Source organism: Eutrigla gurnardus, assembly GCF_963514095.1.
Source record: "Eutrigla gurnardus genome assembly, chromosome: 19".
In the NCBI taxonomy this organism is placed as follows: domain Eukaryota; kingdom Metazoa; phylum Chordata; class Actinopteri; order Perciformes; family Triglidae; genus Eutrigla; species Eutrigla gurnardus.
This window is the reverse complement of record NC_139930.1, coordinates 22,305,528-22,326,903: the sequence shown is the minus strand read 5'-3', so window position 1 is coordinate 22,326,903 and position 21,376 is coordinate 22,305,528. Positions and strand designations below refer to the sequence as shown.

At 42.8% G+C, this 21,376-nt stretch overlaps 2 protein-coding genes across 3 annotated transcripts in view; both read right to left on the bottom strand.

The window, feature by feature from the left end:
- Nucleotides 1–1,005: 1,005 nt before the first annotated feature.
- pitpnb (phosphatidylinositol transfer protein, beta) lies at nt 1,006–16,933 on the bottom strand. Its single transcript, XM_084036136.1, has 11 exons — nt 16,886–16,933; nt 11,296–11,326; nt 9,993–10,138; nt 9,199–9,319; nt 7,263–7,337; nt 6,932–7,015; nt 5,536–5,613; nt 5,342–5,446; nt 4,816–4,938; nt 4,160–4,246; nt 1,006–3,434 (listed from the first exon to the last, which is right to left on the bottom strand). The coding sequence occupies exons 1-10, from the start codon at nt 16,903–16,905 to the stop codon at nt 4,199–4,201; spliced, it is 831 nt and encodes a 276-aa protein (XP_083892262.1). The 5' UTR covers nt 16,906–16,933; the 3' UTR covers nt 1,006–3,434; nt 4,160–4,198.
- A 1,250-nt stretch (nt 16,934–18,183) lies between these two features.
- ttc28 (tetratricopeptide repeat domain 28) overlaps nt 18,184–21,376 on the bottom strand; it is an 88,213-nt gene continuing 85,020 nt past the window's right edge. For both annotated transcript variants that reach the window (XM_084036069.1, XM_084036070.1), the window contains 3 exons: nt 21,246–21,353; nt 20,485–21,118; nt 18,184–19,930 (listed from right to left, as the gene is read on the bottom strand). In XM_084036069.1, the coding sequence (XP_083892195.1) occupies nt 18,829–19,930; nt 20,485–21,118; nt 21,246–21,353 (1,844 nt within the window). In that variant the 3' untranslated portion in view covers nt 18,184–18,828. The remainder of the gene's footprint in view (nt 19,931–20,484; nt 21,119–21,245; nt 21,354–21,376) is intronic.

Genomic DNA, 21,376 nt, shown 5'->3' with positions numbered 1-21,376 from the left:
ACTAGGTCAATATTCTGAGATACTAAGTCATTATTTTTGAGATACGTCAATATTCTGAGATACTATGTCAATATTTTGAGATACAAAGTCATTAGTTTTGAGATACTAAGTCATTATTTTGAGATACAAAGTCATTATTTTTGAGATACTAAGTCATTATTTTGAGATACAAAGTCATTATTTTTGAGATACGCCAATATTCTGAGATACTATGTCAATATTTTTAGACACTATGTCAATATTTTGATAACGGTTCTTACTATTTTGAGATACTAAGTCATAATTTTTGAGATACTAACTCAATATTTTGATGACGTTTCTCACAATTTTGAGATACTAAGTTGGAATTGCGATACTTTTGAGATACTAAGTCAATATTTTCAGATACCAAGTCATTATTTTTGAGATACTAAGTCAATATTTTTAGATACTAAGTCATTTTTTGTCATCTTAATAGTATGACCAAATCAAATTCAACAGTGTGACTTTGTGGATTTCAACATGTCCAGGAAGTCATTTGTTTTATGTTATGTGCAAAATCCATGTTATATTCAGACTGGTGCAGAACAGATTAAGTGAAGGACTTTTTCCACCGTTAGTCAATTTATTGATCAGTTCAAGAGAAGAACTGGAAACTTGAGGAGTTTAAATTAATAAATGGATGAACAAACAGTCATGTTTGCATTACTGTGAACATGTTCGTCACTTCCTGGTGTTAGAGGTCCTGTGTTTGTTAAAACAGAATACAAGCATCTGCAGGTCTTTATCTTATATTGTATTATATTCAACTGCTGGAAGTAGTTGCTCACTTTTTGGTTTTCCCTTTTATTCCAGAATGTTTACAGTCCAATTCAATTTCAATTATACCTTTAACATTTCTAATCAAGAACCACGGTTCTGTATTTTCTTGATGTGTGTTGAGGGGGCATGGTGAAGAGATTACAAGCAAATGTTAAAAAGGAAATTATCACCTTGAGACACATTTCTCTCACAGAAAAAAAACAGGAAGCAGACCGTCGATTCTCTTATTTGATCAAATTTATTAGATATTCTGTTATGTTCCATTGTCTAGACCTTCTGTCACAGCCTGAAAGCTGCAGAAAAAAAGGAACTAATTGTATTACATTCACTACTAATTCCCCTGAATGTTGCCTTATCAGAAAAGAGAAAATCGAGTACATTGTGAATCTTTGTCTTTCAAAAACAGAAAAAAACAGTAGATTTTGCAAGTGCTTATTCATGATTACAATAAAAGAAAAAAAAATATTTTGGACTCCATCTGTTCCCTAAGTTCCCATCCCTCCCCTCACAAAGCAGCATGTTCTGGTCATCATCAAACTCGAGTCAGGCTTTTCACTCCTCGTCTGGGATCTGAGGTCCAGCTGAGTCCAGTTTGATTCTGAGGAGAAGCCGCCCTTTAAAAAAAAAAAACTAAAACGAAGGATTTCCCTTCTTGTCTGCTGCAGTTCAAGAGCTCCTCAAAAGCACCGTTCAAACACGGAACAGCCCAGACACGAGAGAGGGGAATTAATAATCATTAAAAAAAAAAAAAGTGTTGAGCATGCAGATCCAAATCTGGAGTGGCGTTTTTAAAAAGAAAAATCTCTCCTCGTGAATCGATGATATAAATCGTACAGGTGTGAAACAAGACGTGTTCCTGCATATTTGGACACATCTGTCTCACAGCTGTAGGCTCGTGAGCGGGCACTTCGACAACACGTGGACGCTCCGCAGAGCTGACGTCACGGTCGACCCGACGCCGCGTAGCAGCTGTGGATTTCTCCAATCAAACCAGAGCTTTTTACGTAGGGTTTGCCGGTTATTAAGTCCACTTTGTAGGCCAACTCTCCGTCCAACGGACGGAAGCGACGAGACGCTCGCGATCACAGCTGCACTAAGCTACGTCATGATCGCAGGAAAACCCCAAAGGATCTGCATGAAGCTCGAAATAAAGACGGTCGAAGTGAGCGCTCGCTGCGATAAACGTCTGACGTCATTAATAAGAATAATGATGATGATAAAACAGCACTGATGCTGGACAGAGCAGGATGAAGACGCCACCTGTCTCCAGACCGAGGCTCCTACTACGTCACCCAACACAATCTAAACTCTAAAAAAGGTCTTGCACCTTTGCCGAAGTTAACTAGAAACCAAGAACAGTTCAGGCTGACCCTCACACCTCCTCGGAGTAAAAAGGAAGATGAATAAAATAATAATAATAAACTATACACGAATACATCAAACACCACAGATCTGCCTGGGCCCTGTTCTCTTTGTCAGGTGAGAGAGGAAGCGGTAGTTCGGAGAGAGACATCAAATACACCTCGAGTCATGCACGCGGCCACGCGCGGACCCGGACCGGCGTCCCCGTTTTTTGGTTTTTAAAGTCAGCGCGCGAGCCGAGGAGAGAGGGGCATGCAGCGGCAGCACGAGGCGACTTCGACGGGCTGCTTTGTGGAGCCTAGACGTCAAGCTCGACGTCATCCATCTCAAGAGTGACGCGAAGGCAGCTGGTAACACAAAACAAGCGCGCGCTAACACACACAATCACACGCACACGCGCACACACACACACACACAGACGCGCGCACACACGCACACGCGAGAGCGCATACACACGCTAATCGACACATGCGAGAGCGAGGAGCTGCTGTTGTCCACATGCAGCTCGTGACGGAGACAGGAGCCGATGTGCACGTTGAAATGTGAAACGACAGCAGATTATTACCCATCATGCACCGAGCGTTAAGTTTGCTTTTGAACCGCGCACGCGCACGCACAGGCATGGATTCGCCTCAGAATTAAAAACGATAAAAAGAAAGGAAAAGCCGAGTGCCAGACAGAGGGGACAGAGGGGACCGGGAGACGAGGAGGGGAAGGTCTAGACACACTTCACTGGGAGACGATACTGAGGGAAGAGACGAGGATTAGAGTGGAGACAGACAGTTATAATACAAGGGAAGGTGGAGAGATAACTGGTCCAATACCTGCTAAAGTCAATCGTCGTGGGAACCTAAAAACATTCTAATTAATTTAAAAGGCTTGACTTTCTGAGTCACGGTTTACACACCTGAATAAAAACAAAGCCCATTGTAATAAATCAACTAACAATTACATATCAGGCAATTTACGTTCTGTGCAAAGAGTTTTTTTTGTCCTTTTCTTTTTTTATATATGTATGCAAAACCATGTTTTCTGTTGTGAACAGGAGGCTTGTGATCGGGGTAGAATCTGTACAGTACTGTTAATCAATCTGGTCAAACCCCCCCAATGAATCATGTGAGACGGGAAGAGAAGAGAAGAGGCGACGTCGGGGGCCACTTCCTCATCGTGGTGGACGTGTCTCCGATGACATCATCATGACAGGGTTTGGTTGATTTGCCTCATTGCTCATGAGCAGCACTGGTGCCTCGAATCGGACCTGTACTACGCAGCTGGGAGACGGGGACAGAGAGAGAGAGGGCCGTAAGAAAAAAGAAAAGGTATTTGAATCTGTTGGCGATGAGCCGTGCACATGCAGGGAAACATTTCAGCAGGTTTAAGTTTATTCTAGGGCTGCACCCGATGACTTTTAAGACATTCAAAGCTTCTATGGAGGTTTTTAAGTGAAGCTTTGAACGGCTGACGTCATGTTTTATGTCCCTATCACCCTAAAACCTTTTTAAAATCTCACACTAAGGCCATTTGATCCGTACTAAGAGTTTTTAGAATTGTTTGGATCCCACCAGTCTGAAACGATAGTCTCCTGCCTCCACTGGATTCCTACTCTTCAAACAGCATGATACTAATATCAGCTGTGCAGCATTCGAAGGCTTGAACGTCAACGTGTCAGTGTGAAGCTTCCGTCTAGTCGGTGCAGCCCTACTTTATTCCCCACTATCACAATACATCAGGAGGAAAACAAACTGAAAGCACAGAGTGAAGCGTTCAAGTCGAGCGATCAAGCTGTAAGAGAACGTTAAAAAGTGAGCAGAAAAACAACAAATGTGTGAGTTGATGAACAGAAGGCAGAATAAACGCGATGAAAACAGGAGGGTCAGGATTGAAAGAAGACACGAGGCTCGGAAAAAAAAGATCTGGGAGGAGTTCCAAAAGATGAAGGAATGAGTTAAGAAAAGGGTGGAGAATGATCCATGCAGCGGCGGCATCCCTCACTTACTCAGCCTGCCTCTAGTGTTTGACCTACAGCGACGGGCCTCTACTCGTCTGTTGCAGAGGTGCCTCGCACATCCCCCTTCTGACGCATCTAATCAGGAGCAATCAGGAGGAAAGGGTTAAATCCGGGAGGTGACGGGGGCCGAGTCGTCTCCAAACAGAATCACTTTTAAACCTCACTCACAACAGAGAAGGCCACTTTTAGAACATCTGTCAAAGTACAGACATCCTCTCCTCAAGTAGAAGTACAGATACTTGGGTTCAGAAAGACTGGTACAAGTAGAAGTACAGATACTTGGGATCAAAAAGACTCTGGTAAAAGTAGAAGTACTGATTCAACTTCTTTCCTCAAGTAACAGTGAACAAGTAGACTCTGAAATATACTCAAAGTATAAAGTAAAAGTATCCCTATGAAGCCCATTTCTACTGGCGGCTTTTTTCACGTCATATTAATAAGTACAGATATTTTGTTTTAAAATGTAGGGAGTAAAAGTAAAAAGTTAATATGCAAACTCATGTAAAGTACATTTACCTGAAAATTCATATTTGAAGTATTTGTATTTCAACCTCTGGTAAACAACTGAATAACCTTCACATGCACCTTCAACGTCAATCAGGAGGAAGACAGTACGAAGAAGTGTAAATCCGGGAGCCCATTACCTCCTCGAGCTCTTTTTGGGTCTCCTCCTCCATCCGCCTGATATCCTCCATGGTCAAACCCACCCATCTGTCAATCCAGCAGAACAGCTGGCGGTGGAAGTTGGTGAAAATACGCTTTTCTTGCTGTGGAAAGATAAAGAAGTAGAAATGATGCCCTGTTAATAGTCCATCCACCTACTGGTTGTAAGAATGTTTCCTTCCTTCAGTGAATGTGGTTCTATTTATGTTTTCTCCCTCTAAAGTAGAAGAAAATGCTGAAAAAGCCACGACTCCCTCTGCTGTCCAAAACAAGAACAACACTCAAAACACTCTGCAAATCCAACCAAAGACTGTATCAGCAACAAAAAGTAAAAGGAGTCACGAGCCAAACAACGGTAAATAAATAGTTTTCAGTTTCATTTAAAGAAAATCTGTATTTCTAGACAAGAAAGTGTGAAACTGATGTTCAGTTATACTTCGTAATGGATTTCTTGACATATTATAAAACAATTCTTCATTACAAAAAAACAAAGACGTGGGACTTTACCCTGTGGATGAAGTTTTCCACTTTGGTCTGCAGACCCCACCACCTGAACTTGACGGTGACCAGTTTGTACGCACACATGTAAGGACAGTCTGTCTTCAGCTCGTTCTGTGAAGGTTGACAGGTAGAAAGCACAGTTCGTTCAGCGCAGCTGAGACAAGAGAACGGGATGCTTTCCGTCGCTACGACACCCGTACCTTCCATTCGGGGCCCAGAGGTCCCCGGCCCGTCTTGGCGGAGTGGAAAAGAGCGGGATCTTCTTCTGGCTTGTAGTCCTGAAACACAACAACCAAACGTTGAGGTCTGAGATGAGACACAGCTGCTGCTTTCAATGACTGAGTCATTAAAGACAGAAAACAAACTCGAGGTTTAGAATCTGATTATGTGTCTGAAAAGAGGCTGTGTGGAGCATTTAGGAACTTTCTCTGAAATCCTTCCTCAGACATTTAAAGACAAACCATACATCTAAACATGTGCTGGTAATATTACTACTACTGTTGATATAACTACCAACACCAAACACAGAAGGAACCCAAGAGCTTGGTCTGCTCCACATTTCTGCCTCAAGTCTATCAACGCAGTTATTTCTCTCCACTGCCGCGCTGAAATTCATTGACTCTGAAAATCCTGAGTGTTCTAGTCCTGCTCCATGTGGAAAGTGTCCTGAGAGAACCGTTGTTGTGATATGACACCATAAATCAAATTAAAGGGAATCATGATACATCTGAGAGGAAACCCTGCACAGTGAAGCTCAAACATCAAGATCAAAGAAGACATTTTTAAAGTGGAGGGAGACTTTAAAGTTTTAAAATTAATAAACCTTTTAAAAAATAATTTATCTGATAAAAGCTGAAAACAGGGATTTATATTTAGTCGGACTTCGTCCTTCCAGGAAACGTCCAGACTCCAGGAATTCTGAAGGATCAGCAACCACAAGATGGTATTTTTACTGCAGCCCCCAAACCCAACCCCCGAGCTCACGGCTCGCTGTGCTGTTTTAATCCATGAGGACTGCTGGGAACGAGTGTGGGATACCTGGAGCAGATGGACATTCAGATTAAGCCTCGGCCTCAACGCTCATCCACTTAAGTCATTATTAGCCAGGAGCTAGTGCAAGAAACGCTGTGACCCACCTGAAGAAAATGGCTTAATGCCTCCTTTAAGATTTTAAACCACGGGCGACGCGACGGTTTAGGTATTACTGACTGACAGCTGCCTGTAACGGACCGATAAGAGGTTTTAAAAGACGGCCGGAGGTTTCATTTATCGTGCTCTTTAATGTCCGATCCAAATCATTTGTTTCCTCCATTTCTGATTCAGCAACGTCAGGAGAATCTCAGTGCTGATTTGCATCACGCAAATGTTGCACAAGGTGAAATATTTCAACTTCTGGTCGCCTCATCTTCACATATGAAGTATTTCATCCTGTTAGGTGAGGCTTTATGGATGATGACATGAATAAAGTGGCTCCTCGAGTCAACCTGTATGACCACACTCTTCCTCAGGGTGGAGACATCCTGCTGTAGTCCTGTTTGGCCTGGTCACCCTCAATATATATATATATATATATATATGGAAAAAAACACCACTCACCCCCTGGGCCACTTCTTCTCTGTTTGCAATATCTATGGGAGACACCTCCACAGTCCTCCATGTCTGCTCGTCCAGGTCATGAACCTGAGACAAAGAGGAACACAAGCCAGTAAACCTCAGATCAACCAGGACACTTTGTTACTTGAATTATTCAAAATCAGGGAGGGTTGTGACCTCCGTGGCTTTGAAAGGAGCAGATTCATTTATAACAGAAAGGCTGCGTTTACGGTTTAGGATCCAAGAGTCAGGATATATTTCAACCTCTGCTGTTTTAACTTTAGCCTCTGACTGGACAGAAGTAGGAAACCACACACGTCTTCAGCTCACTTACATTTTCTATTGTTCCCATGTCAGGTTTGTGCCACGTCTCGATCTTTATCATAAAGTCATCCTTCATGTACTCATTCTGAAAAACAGGAGGGAAACCACACAGATGATGAGTCATTTGGCCGGTGCAGCTCCGCCAGCACACAACAGTACACAGAACACCGTGAATGGAGGATTCTGGGAGATGTACTTAAACCCTATGTCTAAATCCAATTAACCAATCAGGCGTTTATGCTGAAACAACCCAAGCGACTCTGCACTGCTCCGACCTATATTTAACCCCCGCAGCGGTAGTTAGTGTTCAGGTGAAAACGCTCATCAAAACCTCAGCGGGAGATTTTCTTCCCTCGCTTCTCCTTTCATTTCTATTTTCCTTTCCATTATCTCTGTTATTGTATACGTTTTTAAATCAATATTATCTGGTGCTGCCTTTTGATGCATTATGTCCATATATGCACTGACCGGTGAATAAAGGGGGGGGGGGGGGGGGGGACTCTGCTGTGTATGACTGTTCATCCAGGAGTATCGGCATATATGTACTCGACCTAAAGGCCCAGTTAGAAGAGGATTTATCATTGTTATGCTGTGTCCGCACCAAACGAAAAGCAGTGCTATCGTATACAAAGTCAATGCAAAGACGCAAATAGATGTAAATTCACGTCTGGCTGCACAATAGGCACAAATGAGGCAAAATTTGCATCATTTGGCTCAATCTTCTCTGAGAGACTCGAGTGAGAAATGTCTATGACGGCGTGTCACGAAAGCCAGTGTTGAGATTCTCCCTCTGACGTCGCCGAATCAGAAATGGAGGTCACAAGTGTCTCCTGTGTCTGTGGTCCCCCAGAGGTCTACGATAGTAGCCCGTATTAGTCCAGAGACCACACCAGACTATGTGGAGGAGCCAGAGACTGTCTGTGGTCCCCCAGAGGTCTACGATAGTAGCCCGTATTAGTCCAGAGACCAGACCAGACTATGTGGAGGAGCCAGAGACTGTCTGTGGTCCCCCAGAGGTCTAGATAGTAGCCCGTATTAGTCCAGAGACCAGACCAGACTATGTGGAGGAGCCAGAGACTGTCTGTGGTCCCCCAGAGGTCTATGATAGTAGCCCGTATTAGTCCAGAGACCAGACCAGACTATGTGGAGGAACCAGAGACTGTCTGTGTTCCAAACAACAAGGTCTCTGCTGTATTTATGTCTAGATGACCTTATATGGAGTGTTGATGGAGCAGCTACAATATTAGCGTAGCCTAGCACCATCAACCAGACTCCATTCAGAAAACCAGCGTTTTAAAAGTAGTTAGCTTGTGGTCTTGCAGACAGACCTAACAAAGCATGACTTCAGACTTTTTACTGATCACAGTCATTATGGAGTTATTCCAGCATCCCTTTGATCCGTTTATTGCTATTAAATCACAACAAATATGAACATACATACTCCTGTCTGAACCTTTAAGCCACTCATGTCAGGTTTCTCCCCAATACGGGAGATGAGCACATGTACAGGATACGATATTCAGTTTTAATACCGCACAAACGGTTTGTCACGCATGCTACAAACACGTTGTTTTGCATTGATTGCTTCTTAATAACTCTTTATAGAATTAAATGGGAGAACAAGAGCAAAACTCCACGGGGAGTAAAATGGCCAGTGCAGCTTTGATAGAAAGAAGCTCAGAGCGGTTGTGACCGACTAGTGTGAGCACATTCCCAACTCCACCGCTAGCCTGACGAGTAGTCATTATGAATCACCAAGCAAAATACTTCAAAGACATGCAGATGAATTTGACCGTTTCACCATAGTGACCATAAACAACAACAAAAAACTCACCGTCACAACTGCAGAGGAAGGAGAGGCGGAGGGGAGAGACAAGGAAAATAAGCATCAGCATAAATAAAATGTATCATCTTTGAAAAACTTTCAAACTACAAACAGAAAACACACACGTAACAAACATGTAGGTGAACTTACCGGTGCGACAGTACGGGTAGGCGTTCCAAGCCTTTTCATGAAAAACTAACGCTCCCTCTGGTGCAATCATCTTCACATAACCTGGGACTTTACTGCAGTGGGAGAAGGAGGGAGTCAGACAATCAAGTCCAGAGTATAATCAGACAAAACCATATGCAATATGCAGACCGGGGAACCTACGTTTAGGGTTTTATATCATCTTTGGCAGCAAGTAGTTCATTAGCCACTTCTTTTTTAATTATATATTTGATTCAGGTAAATGTATTTTTATTTCTGGTGTTATATTTTATTATATTTACTGTGGCAGCATCAGTAAAGAGTAAACAAAACCGGCCGATACAGAGTACCTATCCGATACCAGTGCATTATTTTAGGTGTAACGCAACATCAGGCTACAATTAAACTAAATGAAACCCATAAATACTTGGATATAAATGTACTGAATTGGTATTTATTAAAACAAAGACTTCATGAAACTATTTGAGTTTGCTTGGCGGTGTAAATTTAAAGAACATCGTGCAGGAATTCACTTTAAGGTGAAGCTAGTTCGGTAAAATGGCTGCTTTTATTTAATCAGTTCTACCATCAGATTTAAGAGCTGGCGATGCCTTCTGTTTTTCAATCCAGACAAATGGATCCAGATGGGAGGAAATAAAATCCCATCATGTTTCTGTAGCTGCAGGTTTTATGTGCTTCCCCCACTTAGCCTACTTGTTGGTGGCGTAGCCAAACAACTGAACACGTCAACTATCATCAAAGACTTGCCTCTTTAGATGGTATATTTTATGTGTGTACTGTCCCTTCTCGCCATCCTTCTCGTAAGGTTCGTTCTTCAGCACCTCGATGCCTTCTCCTCCTCCGGTCTCATTCTTGCTGGCCTCGGCCACAGAGAACAGCTGCCCTACTTGGTACTGTGAGAAACGGGACGAGAACAGACGACACGGACTGAATAACGGGCCTTAAAACTACAGGGACCAATCCTGGGGTTATCTGCTGGAACAGGCAGAGACTGGGTAGGTCCATAAGACCGAGGCAGGACTCTGAGGGTGCAGTTCCACCAACGACCACTAGGAGACACACAGGAAAGTGTCCTCAATAAGCCCAGAATTCAGTCTTTAAAACATGTTTTAAGAGTGTTGCGAACATTTCTGCTACATACGTGAACCGTTCCGAACTCTTAACGGACGGTGGGTATTTTCTGAGCAATGAAGAGTTGTTTTCGGTGTCATGACCAGATGGGCTTTCGGTCCAATGGGACATTTTACCTAAAGTTGTATATTGGTATAGTAAATAACCACAACAGCTAGCGTTAGCATCAAATATGGAGTCTAATTAGTTCATGTAATGTGTAATTAACGTTTTTGAAATGCAGATAATCGCCATGCAGAAAATTTTAATGGATTTCTTCAGATTCCCACGCCACATTTTCACGTCACGCTGGTGAGAAAACAACTTTCAGGCTACAAAAACAGCAGCAGTCATGATTTTCTCCTCATCTAGAAAGTACATGGGTGCACAAAATATGCTTTGTACTTTCATTAGGTCTCATAGAACTAAGGTTTTATATAGAATATTAACAGCTTTTCTCAGCGATTGTTCTCATTCTACAGAAAACTCTTATTTCCCATAAAAACTAAATGCTTCAACTGCTGGCCGCAATGTTTTTCTCTTTGTAAGGAAGGCTGTGAAACATGGCCAATGTATGATGTCACTGGATACCACACTGAGGTCTGGGCTCACTCAGCCTAGATGTGAATGTAGATAAGAGCAAAAATTGCACATAAAAAAAGTGACTCCGATGAAGAAAAAAAGATGGCGAGAGATTTAAAGTCGTTTTTAAAGGCTCTCTCTGCAAACGCCACCACCAGCCTGTCACACAAACACTAGTCTTCTCCAACAAAGGCCGTTCTGTTTAGGCTTGTGGCAGAAGACGACGAGAATTTGTGGAGAAAATATATACAAAACTATAAAAATTCCAATGCACTGTAGCTGTACTATGCAGTATTTAGACACTGGATTCAAAGTTTGCTCCAAATAATGTCATATATGGAGTGTAATGATTACTCACCTCTTCCACAGAGACTGGCAACACTACACGGCTGAGGAGAATGGACACCAGGGAGAGGTGGGGCAGGAAATGGAGAGAGAAACAAACAAGTTTAACACATTTGTGAGTAAATAAAGCTGGAGAATCTGTTCAAATGTTAAAAAGTTCACGGGTGAACACAGGCAGAAGTCAGTGGGCCCTTATATGTTTAATAAAACTGTCAAATATTCACAGGATTTTACACAGATTCTTTTTTTAAAGGAGGTTGTAATATTACCGCAAATGCTTGAGCACTAAAAACGAACCAACACGCACGAAAGGCACTCGGTGACCAAACAAAGACGCCAAAGCATGAAGCGTGTGCATAAACTTGACTGTGACCATCTTTGGGGAAAAAATGAACCGACTCTGCAATGCTAAAAGAGGAAACCATCTCCACGGCTGGATATTATAACTTCAGTCCCCAAAAGTATGTCATTTGGAGACAGCGCGTGGTTTCAGCTGCATGGCAATTTTAAAAGCAACAATAAATTCTCCTAATTGAGGACAACGGGGTTAAGAATGACCGTAAGGGTGGCTTTGTATTTACAGACTAAATTAAAATAAGGGTTTCCTCAAACCTTGGTAATAAATAAAGCGTTAATCATGACGAGGACAATCCAGCCCTTGAGAAAGTTAAAAATAAAGCATTTTCCTGTTATATCTCACGTCAATATGACATACTGGCTTTTATTTAATGGAGTTTTGGTCACAACGTACTTCAGACTGTTCAGGAATGTGATGATTGAGGAGAGAAAAGGATCTTTTTCACCTCTCCCCTCTTGAATCAATGACAAAGTAAATAACTTAGAATTACAAAGAGCCGGCTGGAGCAGCAGCAGCTCAAACAGAAGCATAACCAGGGATCAATTACACGCAGCCTATGTTTGGAGATCAGTGTAATTATGGAATGAAGGAATTCACTAAATGGGCTTGCAATAAGAAAAAACAAAGAAAACAGGGGCTTTCTTCCCTGCAGTTTCCTGTCCACCTCCTCCCCTCGAGTCATACGACCCCTGAGCAATGATTGGCAGATTCAGCACACCGCCCCCTTAACCTAAACATTAACTGATTGATGAAGGGGGGGGGGGGGGGGGGGCCTGGGCAGTGCAACGGCTGAAAATATACAGCACATCGACTCTGAAAGTCCCTCAACCAAAGCGTCGATAATGTAAACAACTTGAAAGCTTTTACACACATAATTATAGGATTAATGGAAAATATAGAAATCTGTGAGGACTGTTTGATGGCTGTGGCCATTAATACTCATAACGCAATTTTACAGCTGAAACAGAAAATAAATCAGCAACTTTTTCAACAATCCATTCATTGTTGGGGTAATTTCTTCTGGTAAAAATTACAATAATTGTTCTCGGTGAGTTAATTTGTGTTTTACATCATGTGACTGAATACCTTTAAGTTTTAAGAGTTTGACCGCACGATCATTTGTGTTTATTTGCCTCATTTGTGCTAGACGCCCCATAGAGGAGGTGGGGCTTACCTCCATGTAGGCACTGACAATGTTTCATCAATGATGACTGAAATAACCACTATCGCTGCTTTGTACATGTTGTGAAGTCCTAGATACGCCAGGAAAGCAAACTGTCTGGGTTAATGTGTTCAATAAACTTTTAAAATGCTTGTATTCTGAATGGATTGATGGGTGCTAGGCGATGCTACATTATAGCTGCTCCATCAACACTCCAAATAAGGTAATCAATACATAAATATAGCAGCGACCTTGTTGTTTGGACCGTCTCTGGTTTTCACTCGACTTGAAATAGTGAAATAAAGCAGTCTCCTCATCCGCACCGCCAACAGCAAATTTGCGTCTTTGTATCAACTTTGTAAGTAAAAGCGCCGCAAAATTGAGACGTCATCTGTCAAGCATTTTTCCTGTATGTTCAGACATTTCATAGACTAAACGATTAATTAAGCAGCTGAGAAAATACCTGCAGATAATTAGATGCCGAACATAGTCATTAGTCGCACCAACAAAACACAGTTATTCACTCCCACATTCACCACCGTAAAAAGACTTTAACCACTACAGGGACAAACGGACAACCTACATATAACCATGTTATTATGAATAATTACATTTTCAAAAGACTTAATTCAACTGGAGGAACAACATAGCATGACTGTAAAAACAATAGCGTGCAGCGTCTGTGGTTTTCGCTTATAGTATAGTGGCGTGTGGCTTTTGAAACGGAGAGAAATTATCATGTTGGCTCTGGCAAAATTGCAGAAAAGCAGCCGCTGACACGAGACCGGGAAGTAGATGAATGGAGCACAGTGGCCGCGTTACGCCTGGGTCCACGCACACCTGTCAATTCCCCTGAATGTCTTAGATTTCTGCAGGAGATGAGAAACCTCCAGGGGTGCTGCTGCTTCCATCTTTTTCCTGTTAAATTCACTGGTGTTTTCTACAGAAGTATTGAGGCATCAGTCTCATTTTACTGGCTCAAAAAGGAAACGATTATCTATCAAAACCATTTGTGCTCGGCTTTTACATGAGCTCAAAAGGACACAAGAGCAGAGAGAGCATTCAGGATCCGGTTCTCTGCAGCTTACAGGTGTGTCAATGATTCATCAGTCACTGATTATTTTCCATTAAGAAAATTATTTTGTTGTGAAAGTTAAAAAAAATGCCAGTTATATAAATTAAACATTTGCATCCTTGGTATTTAGAGTATCATGCATTCATTATAGATGTTCCACTTTGTAATGACCTGGCGTTATGTAAGATCCAGTCTAAGTCCTCTATGTGGCTTTGCAGACATCACACACACCTGCAGCACAGGTGAAGCTGAGACACACAGGAGGGCTGAATATTGAGCTGCTTGATTCATCTTTGCTATGACAAACAGGACGACAACATGCGGCAACCAGTTAATTCAGCTACAGCTCGAGTCAAAACAATTATATATATATATAAATATATATTTGTCTATATGCTGCCCTGCTCTCGATATATCTGCCTCGGTCAAACGGCAGATTGATGATAAAAATAACCGTTGGATGAATAGTAGGAGAGGTTATTTAATTCCTAACGCACCATAATTTGCAGACCGAATGGACTCGACATGTACAACGTAATCTTTCTCTGTCAATCATGACCAAAGCTGGGTTTTTACAACAGTGATAAGATGTCGCTGTCACATTATGATGCATGTGGTGAATTTTACAGTGCAGGCAAGGAGATTAAGCAGGTTTCCAGATATAAACTGTCCATTTTGTTCTCCGAGACCTTGGAACAGATGTGAGAGCTGCTGGAAATCTTTAAAATCATAACCTACCTACTCAGCCAGGCCTTTGATTAAGACTTTAATTGTATTATTATTACATTATTTTAGTAGTGCATTCTATTAAGGAAGGAAAATGTATTCTATTTTATTAGATTGAAGATGTATCATTGTATTAAGCTCATAACATCACAATAATAGCTTTAAATACTATTTCATACCACGTTTTATAATTGAATTGCCTCAAGTGCATTGGTTTCAAATTGTTAACTCGCTGAATTGCTTTGGTTGTTTACACCATCCAAGCACTCTGAACTGCAATAACCTGCATGAAAGCTGCTACAGTTTGGACATTTTATATCTACAGCATTTTTAAATTGCGTTTATTGTATGGAAAAGATTTAGAGGTCAGGATTGATGTGGTCCGCTGCCTAAAACATAGTGAGCAGGATGGCCGTGAAGTTGATTCAACATCTGGAAGTGAACAAAAAACAAACATTTTAACCTTCCCCAAAATTATATTTTTACTGCATAGCTTTTCATATCGCAGTGTTCTTATATTTGAGGAAAATCTTGACGTAGTTAGTAGAAACCACAAATAACAACCACACGAATAACCGCGATCTCATGACAAGAGCTCACTCCCAGATGCCTCCAATTATTCACTTCTATATCGGTGCTGGAAGAAAACAAATTGGCAACGCTAATATCGAAGGCACTCTTCTCTCTTCATGAGCTCAAGATATTTAGTCCTCCACATTTTTCCCACTCAAGCACGTTATCTCCTGTAGAACGTAAACAAGGCGCCTGGAACAAATTGATGGCTGTTTCTGAGTCACAAAATACAAAACTGTTATGACGGCTTCAACATCTAAAGGACATGATCTCATAGGAAATGTGCTTATTGATTATATTGTGAGCAAGACAGTTAATATATTGTTCCACAGTGAGCAGAGAGCAGATTGTGGGTGAATGAACATTATGTTGTTCATTTTTTTGTATTATTTCTAGGGCTGACACTTGATTTTGTAGACTAATGGATTAGTTGATTTAAGCGACAGGGCTGTGAAATCATGCAATAACACCTCAAATGTCTGTTGTACCAGAGATGTGCTCATAAGTGTCGCAGCAGCTCGTAACTGATAATACAAACGTGCTAATCGTGTTGTTATCACTACTACGTGCACGTCAACATGGCAGAAACGCACCGTGCCTGTGACAGCTAGCCACAGATACGTATGCAAATGACCTCAGATTAAACTAGCACTGAAATCAATCTGTTGTGTAGATTTTTTTCCCCCTGCTGTGATTTAATTCATCACTGGAGCAAAACACTAGTGGGTTAGCTTAACACCCCATAGCTACAACAGGTAGCGTTAACTGGTTAGCCACATAGCAACAAAAAAAGACAGCTAGTTAGCTTGGCTGAGAAAAACAAAGTGGATGAAAACGTCCACCTCGCTGTGCATGTACAAACCGCGTTTTATGGGCTGAAATCACATGATTGATTGTGTTAAAAGATGCAGTTTACGTTAACATTAGCCGCCCAGTTAAAAGAGGGGCTACTCTGTAAATGCTAGCGCCGACAAAGTAATAGCAAAGTAGTCCCATAACCTCAAGCTAGCTTGAAGGGTACAACGGCTACGTGATATTTTAGGACAATTCCCGCACGAACTATTTGGTGACGCCAACGTTACGTTTCGCACACCAACACAGCAGCTAGCTAACGCCAAGACGTGCGCTTCACAAGACGAGCACCCTGGGACAAACACTGTCATCGCTAGCTGGCTAGCCGGCTAACTTAGCCGCGGCTAGCATTAACGGTAACGCTAAATCCTACGGAGAGGAAGGAAACCTTAATCTGTCACTCACGGGACCAAAAGCTTAACATTACGGCACTTTACGGATATAACAGGCTGCTAACACTGCTGGCGATGTGTTCAACCAGCGAAGTCACGTTGAATGGCTGAACGTGCGGTCTGTTTGTGTGTTAGCACAGAAGCCTTTCATCCCCATATGTAACTCATTTTCATTAAGAAGCTAATTATCCCCCTGTGATGCTACAACTCAGCGGCTAACGTTAGCTAGCACTAGCGACGCCTAAAAAAGACCGGTGTGTCCCGTTATCCACGTCCTGATCCACCCTGCTCAAAGCGGGCTTATTACGGGGTTACGTGACGGTGAAATCCGCCGAACGACGAGCGATAAACGACACGCGCGTATCTGCTCCTCAGCGACGAGCTCTCGGATGGATGAAAATGCGTATTTAAATGCACCAAAAGACGTTTTTTTTAAACAACAAAAAAAAATCACTTCAGACTCACTATTCCTTGATGAGCACCATCTTCGTCACCCGGGCTGCGCCTGCGCACTGGAAGCGGACAGCAGGGAGAATTATCAACATGTTCGTTCCGCCCTCCAGGAAAAATCTGATTGGCTGACGAGTCCACACCACACAGTCTCGTGCGCTGTATTAAATATGCGCTCTGACAGATTCATATTATTCATATGATTATGAAGCAATATTATTAAGTAAATAGCTAAACATTTTGCAAAGAAGAAGAAAAATATAAATAACTACGTGCATTAACTTAACCGCTGTACTTCATGTACTACAATTTTAGGGTACTTGTACTTTACTTGACTATTTACAATTCATTTAAATGTATTTTATACTTCCAGTACACTGCATTTTGGAAGCCGACATGTTTTATTCCACTACTATTAACGCAATATTAGTTATTTTACAGATGATGAATACAAATGTTAAATAAACTGATATATGATAATGTTAAATGCCTGTTTATGTACTACTATAGGTTGAGCTACAGCAGTACATAAAGTGGTTTGAATTAGCTCCACCTAACATTATAGTCCAACAATATAACATATATTATTCTGAAATAGGCCATTCTGCCTAATGAGAAACATTTATATTTGGTACTTACAGTATATTTTGAAGCTAATACTTGTACTTTTACTTTGTTTACTTTTGTTTGCTTGTCACATAGTTCTTGTGGTATTGATACCTTTACTTACTTTGATTGTAATACTCCCACTCAAAGAGATATGATTAATTTTATTAGACAAATGCTACACGTGCACATCAAATATTTCACTATGCCCAGCCAAATGTATTCACCATTTATGTGTTGAATTATCATTTTAATTCATTACTAACTGGAAGAAATAATTGGTTAAAAAAAACCTCTTGGAAATCACATGTGACATCATATCTATCGTTATCTACTAATGATTTATTATATTAATATATCTATATCGTTCCTGTAGTTCGGCTGTATTTAATGTATATATGTTTACATCTCATATTTACTTCCCCTACATTTTGTTTTTGGCTGTGATATCTGATTGTTTTATGTTGTCTCAGGATTTAGGATGACTCTTTTTAAAAATCATAAACTTCTAACAGCTAATCTCTATCATATCTCCATCTTTAAATGAAATATAGAAAAAAAACTGTCCATTGCAAAATGACTTTGGATATAAATAAATACAATAGTGGATATAGTCATTTAAGTCCTATACGGAATACTAATCATCTTTTCCTTGTTTTACATTTATTATAAGTGTAAAGAGAATTTATTGATGTCATGAAAACAAAACAAGGAAAGGAACTTTTATTATTCGTCCACTTCTCGAGAATTGAGATATTTCTAAATAGGAGTCTGTCGCTGCTACAAAGTTGTACATTATTCTGAAGGCACTGGCACAGCAACTCAAATCTCCATGAAAATAACAAAATGTTTTCCTCACGTCTTCCTTTAATTGTCTTTATAAAATGTATAATAATTGACTGGAAAACACGGTTTACTTTACAAAATAAATGTACGACAATAAGCATCGGTAGTGACAATAATAATTACACGATGAATCAGGGTCAAACTTACACAAATACAGTTTGGGTCGACAGGAGATGTTCAGTCGTCAGACGGTGCACAGAGGCATCGAGACACATGCTCTCTAGTCACAACTAAACCCGGAGACTCGACTCTTCTCTAGTCATTCTGTCCTTCCAGCTCTCTTCTGAAGAAGGCACATCACATTCAGAACATTAACATCCCTTCACAAAATAAAACCAGCGATGTGTAAATTCACCGTCAGTATGAAACAGTACTTTTTTAAAGTCTTCAGCAGGTTTTGCTAAAATAAAACATGGTAGCTGACAAACGGACAGCTTCTGTCAAAGTACGAACGCAGAGAACGAGCTCAAAGTTTGGGCTCTGGGTTTTCGGCGCAGCGAACATCCTCAACATTTAGAGGATGGAAAGAAATGTCCGGGTGAGAGGAACTTGTAGCCATTCCCGGAGGGAAGTTTGACGCCTCCTTTGGAGTGAGACGACGGAGCCGGAGGAGGTTTGGCCTCCAGCTTTTGGTGACCGTTCGGTCTGTCGCCGGCGTTGCGATCCTCAGGTCCCTCTGCGTGTTTGCTGCCAGACTCGTGCCGAGGCGACAGATTAAGCAAACCCAAAACATCATTCTGAACCGTGCTCATTTTTTTATTCCCGCCTCGGAGTAAAGTGGCGGGGCAGGGCACCTCGTGTTTCTGGCCAGCGTTGTTGGCCCAGAAGGTCTTTAAGTTATGAATGGCCTGCACTTTGTGATCCCGCCTTGACTGGCCGAGTTTGGGGGTGTCCGCAGGGCTGGACGAGGCCGAAACGGATCCTGTGGATGAATAGGAAAGGGCCGGCGATGGGGCGGGAGAGTGGGAGGGCGAGATATGGGCTGCGTAAGGCGAGGTAGGGTACTTCAGTTTGAGCTGAGCCTGCACATGCACATCTGGGGACGCGGCGGGAAGAGGGGAACCTGGATCCTTCATGGAGAGAGATGAAGAAGGAGACGACGGCGCTGGGCTGCTGTAGCCGGAGGTGATCTTCTGCAGCGACGAGGAGCGGGACGGCGGTTTGGGCCGCGTTGGGGGAGGTGTTGAAACCGAAACAGAAAGGTGAGTAGAGAGGGAGAGAGGAGAGGAGCAAGCCTTTAGACTGGCTCTGCTGGGCGGCCGGCTGAACGCACTCGTCTCCGAGGGCTGAAACCCTCGCGCGCCTCCAGCGGGACTCAAAGTCGGGGTTGTGGGAGTCGACAGCGACGGTTGCCTGACATGTGCCTCTTCTCTCCCCTCACAACCCCTCACTGTCTTCCCTCTAATGTTAGCCTTCTGAAGGCTCTCCAAAGCCTGCATGTGGCTCTGGGTCTCCTCCAGGATCTTCTGGGCCAGTTCCTGGGGGTCCATCTGTCCTGCAGGACCCATCCTCTCCTCCTGGGACTTCACCGTGCTGTCGGTCTCAGTACTCGACTGGTCCGACTCAGAGCTGCTAACCTTCCCTTTGCTGGTCTTCCGAGGAGGCGAGCTGGGAAAAAAATAATATTATAGTTATAAACAAGTCCAGGACTCTTAGTCTATTTAACTCTAAAATTTCACACCAAACACAAAGCTCATTTTTCACGCAGCGCTATTACATAAAAAGTCAATGATAAGACGCGAAAAGAAGCAAATCTGCGCTGGGAGGATTTACCAGATAGACCCTTTATCGTCTCCTCTGCTCTTCTCCTGGAAATCTAATCAAACCTCCTCCATCTCTCAAACTGGAAAGATCGATGAGGAGAGACAGCATTGCTGGAGGGCAACACTTAATAATTTAATTTCACTGAAGGTCTAACTGCCAGATTATGTTCTTCTTCTTTTCCCTTATTGTTACTGTTATATATATTTTATTATATATATTTCCCGATGGGATGACATACAGCTGTGAGCTAGTTTCTAGTTCTGGTTTACATGATGATGAATATCAATAGAATCCCTCCGTCTCGATGACATCGGTCAACAACACTTTGACATCACAGTGGCTCCTCCCACTTTGCACCTCTGGTCGCTTCATTTTAGAAAGTCTAACATCTAACTTACATTTCCTGCTTGGGTTTGGGGCTGCTGGGAACCTTGAGGGGCGGCGGCGGCGGAGCTTTGATCGGAGATGTAGGCGTGCTGATGCTGCCCTTGGAGGACACTGTGACCGGGTACCCATGACCCCCGGCGGACGCTCTCCCAGCGGCGCCTCTGCCGTGTCTGTGTCCCGCCGGTAGAGGCAGCGTGTCACATTCCCTCCTCCCCCGCCCTAACGGCTCACTGCTTATAATGGAGTACCCCTCATACTCCTCCTCCTCCCCTTCGTGTCCTCCTGCGTGATTGGTCAGTCGACCTCTGGACAGGCCGGCCGAGTGGCGGTGCGAGGCGTAGAGGGCCGCTCCCCCGCGAGGAAGCTCCGGCTGGTGCGACGAGCGCTGGCTGATGATGTCGCTCCCCGCGGGCTCGGGACGGGACAGGAAGCTGAGGGAGGAGGCGAGGGAGCTGAGGCTGTAGACGGAGATTGCGTCGCAGGAGAGGTTGTCGGGGCAGACCGGGGGTAAGAAGGAGGGCTGAGGGGGGTAGCAACCGAAGGAGAGGGGTAAGGAGTGAGGCTGGGAGGCGGACTGGGAGGACGACAGCGACTCCAGGGACGACGAACTGTCCATGCTCAGCCGCTTAGGAAGCTCTGTGGAGTCTGAAGACAGAGGACATGATATCACACCCCCACAGATTAGTTCTGACACGAAGACCATTATTTTGGTTTAATCTATGTGAACCCAGACCAGGTTTAGTTTTGAACAAATAAAGTTGTATTTTCTCACCAAAGAGTGCCAGAAGAGACTGGAGGGCAAAATGCATGACGCGTCTGCTGGCCTGCTTTCCGGTCTTCAGCAGGACCTCCTCCTGACCCACCTCGCAGAGATCAAAACCTGACACACACAGAACCATTAAC

Coding starts and splice junctions, on each gene's coding strand:
- pitpnb (XM_084036136.1), bottom strand. CDS start 16,905: ATGGTGCTCATCAAGGAATA. Junction 11,327..16,885: donor ATGGTGCTCATCAAGGAATA/GTGAGTCTGAAG, acceptor CATTCTCCTCAG/CCGTGTAGTGTTGCCAGTCT. Junction 4,939..5,341: donor TGGAAAACTTCATCCACAGG/GTAAAGTCCCAC, acceptor ATCTTTCCACAG/CAAGAAAAGCGTATTTTCAC.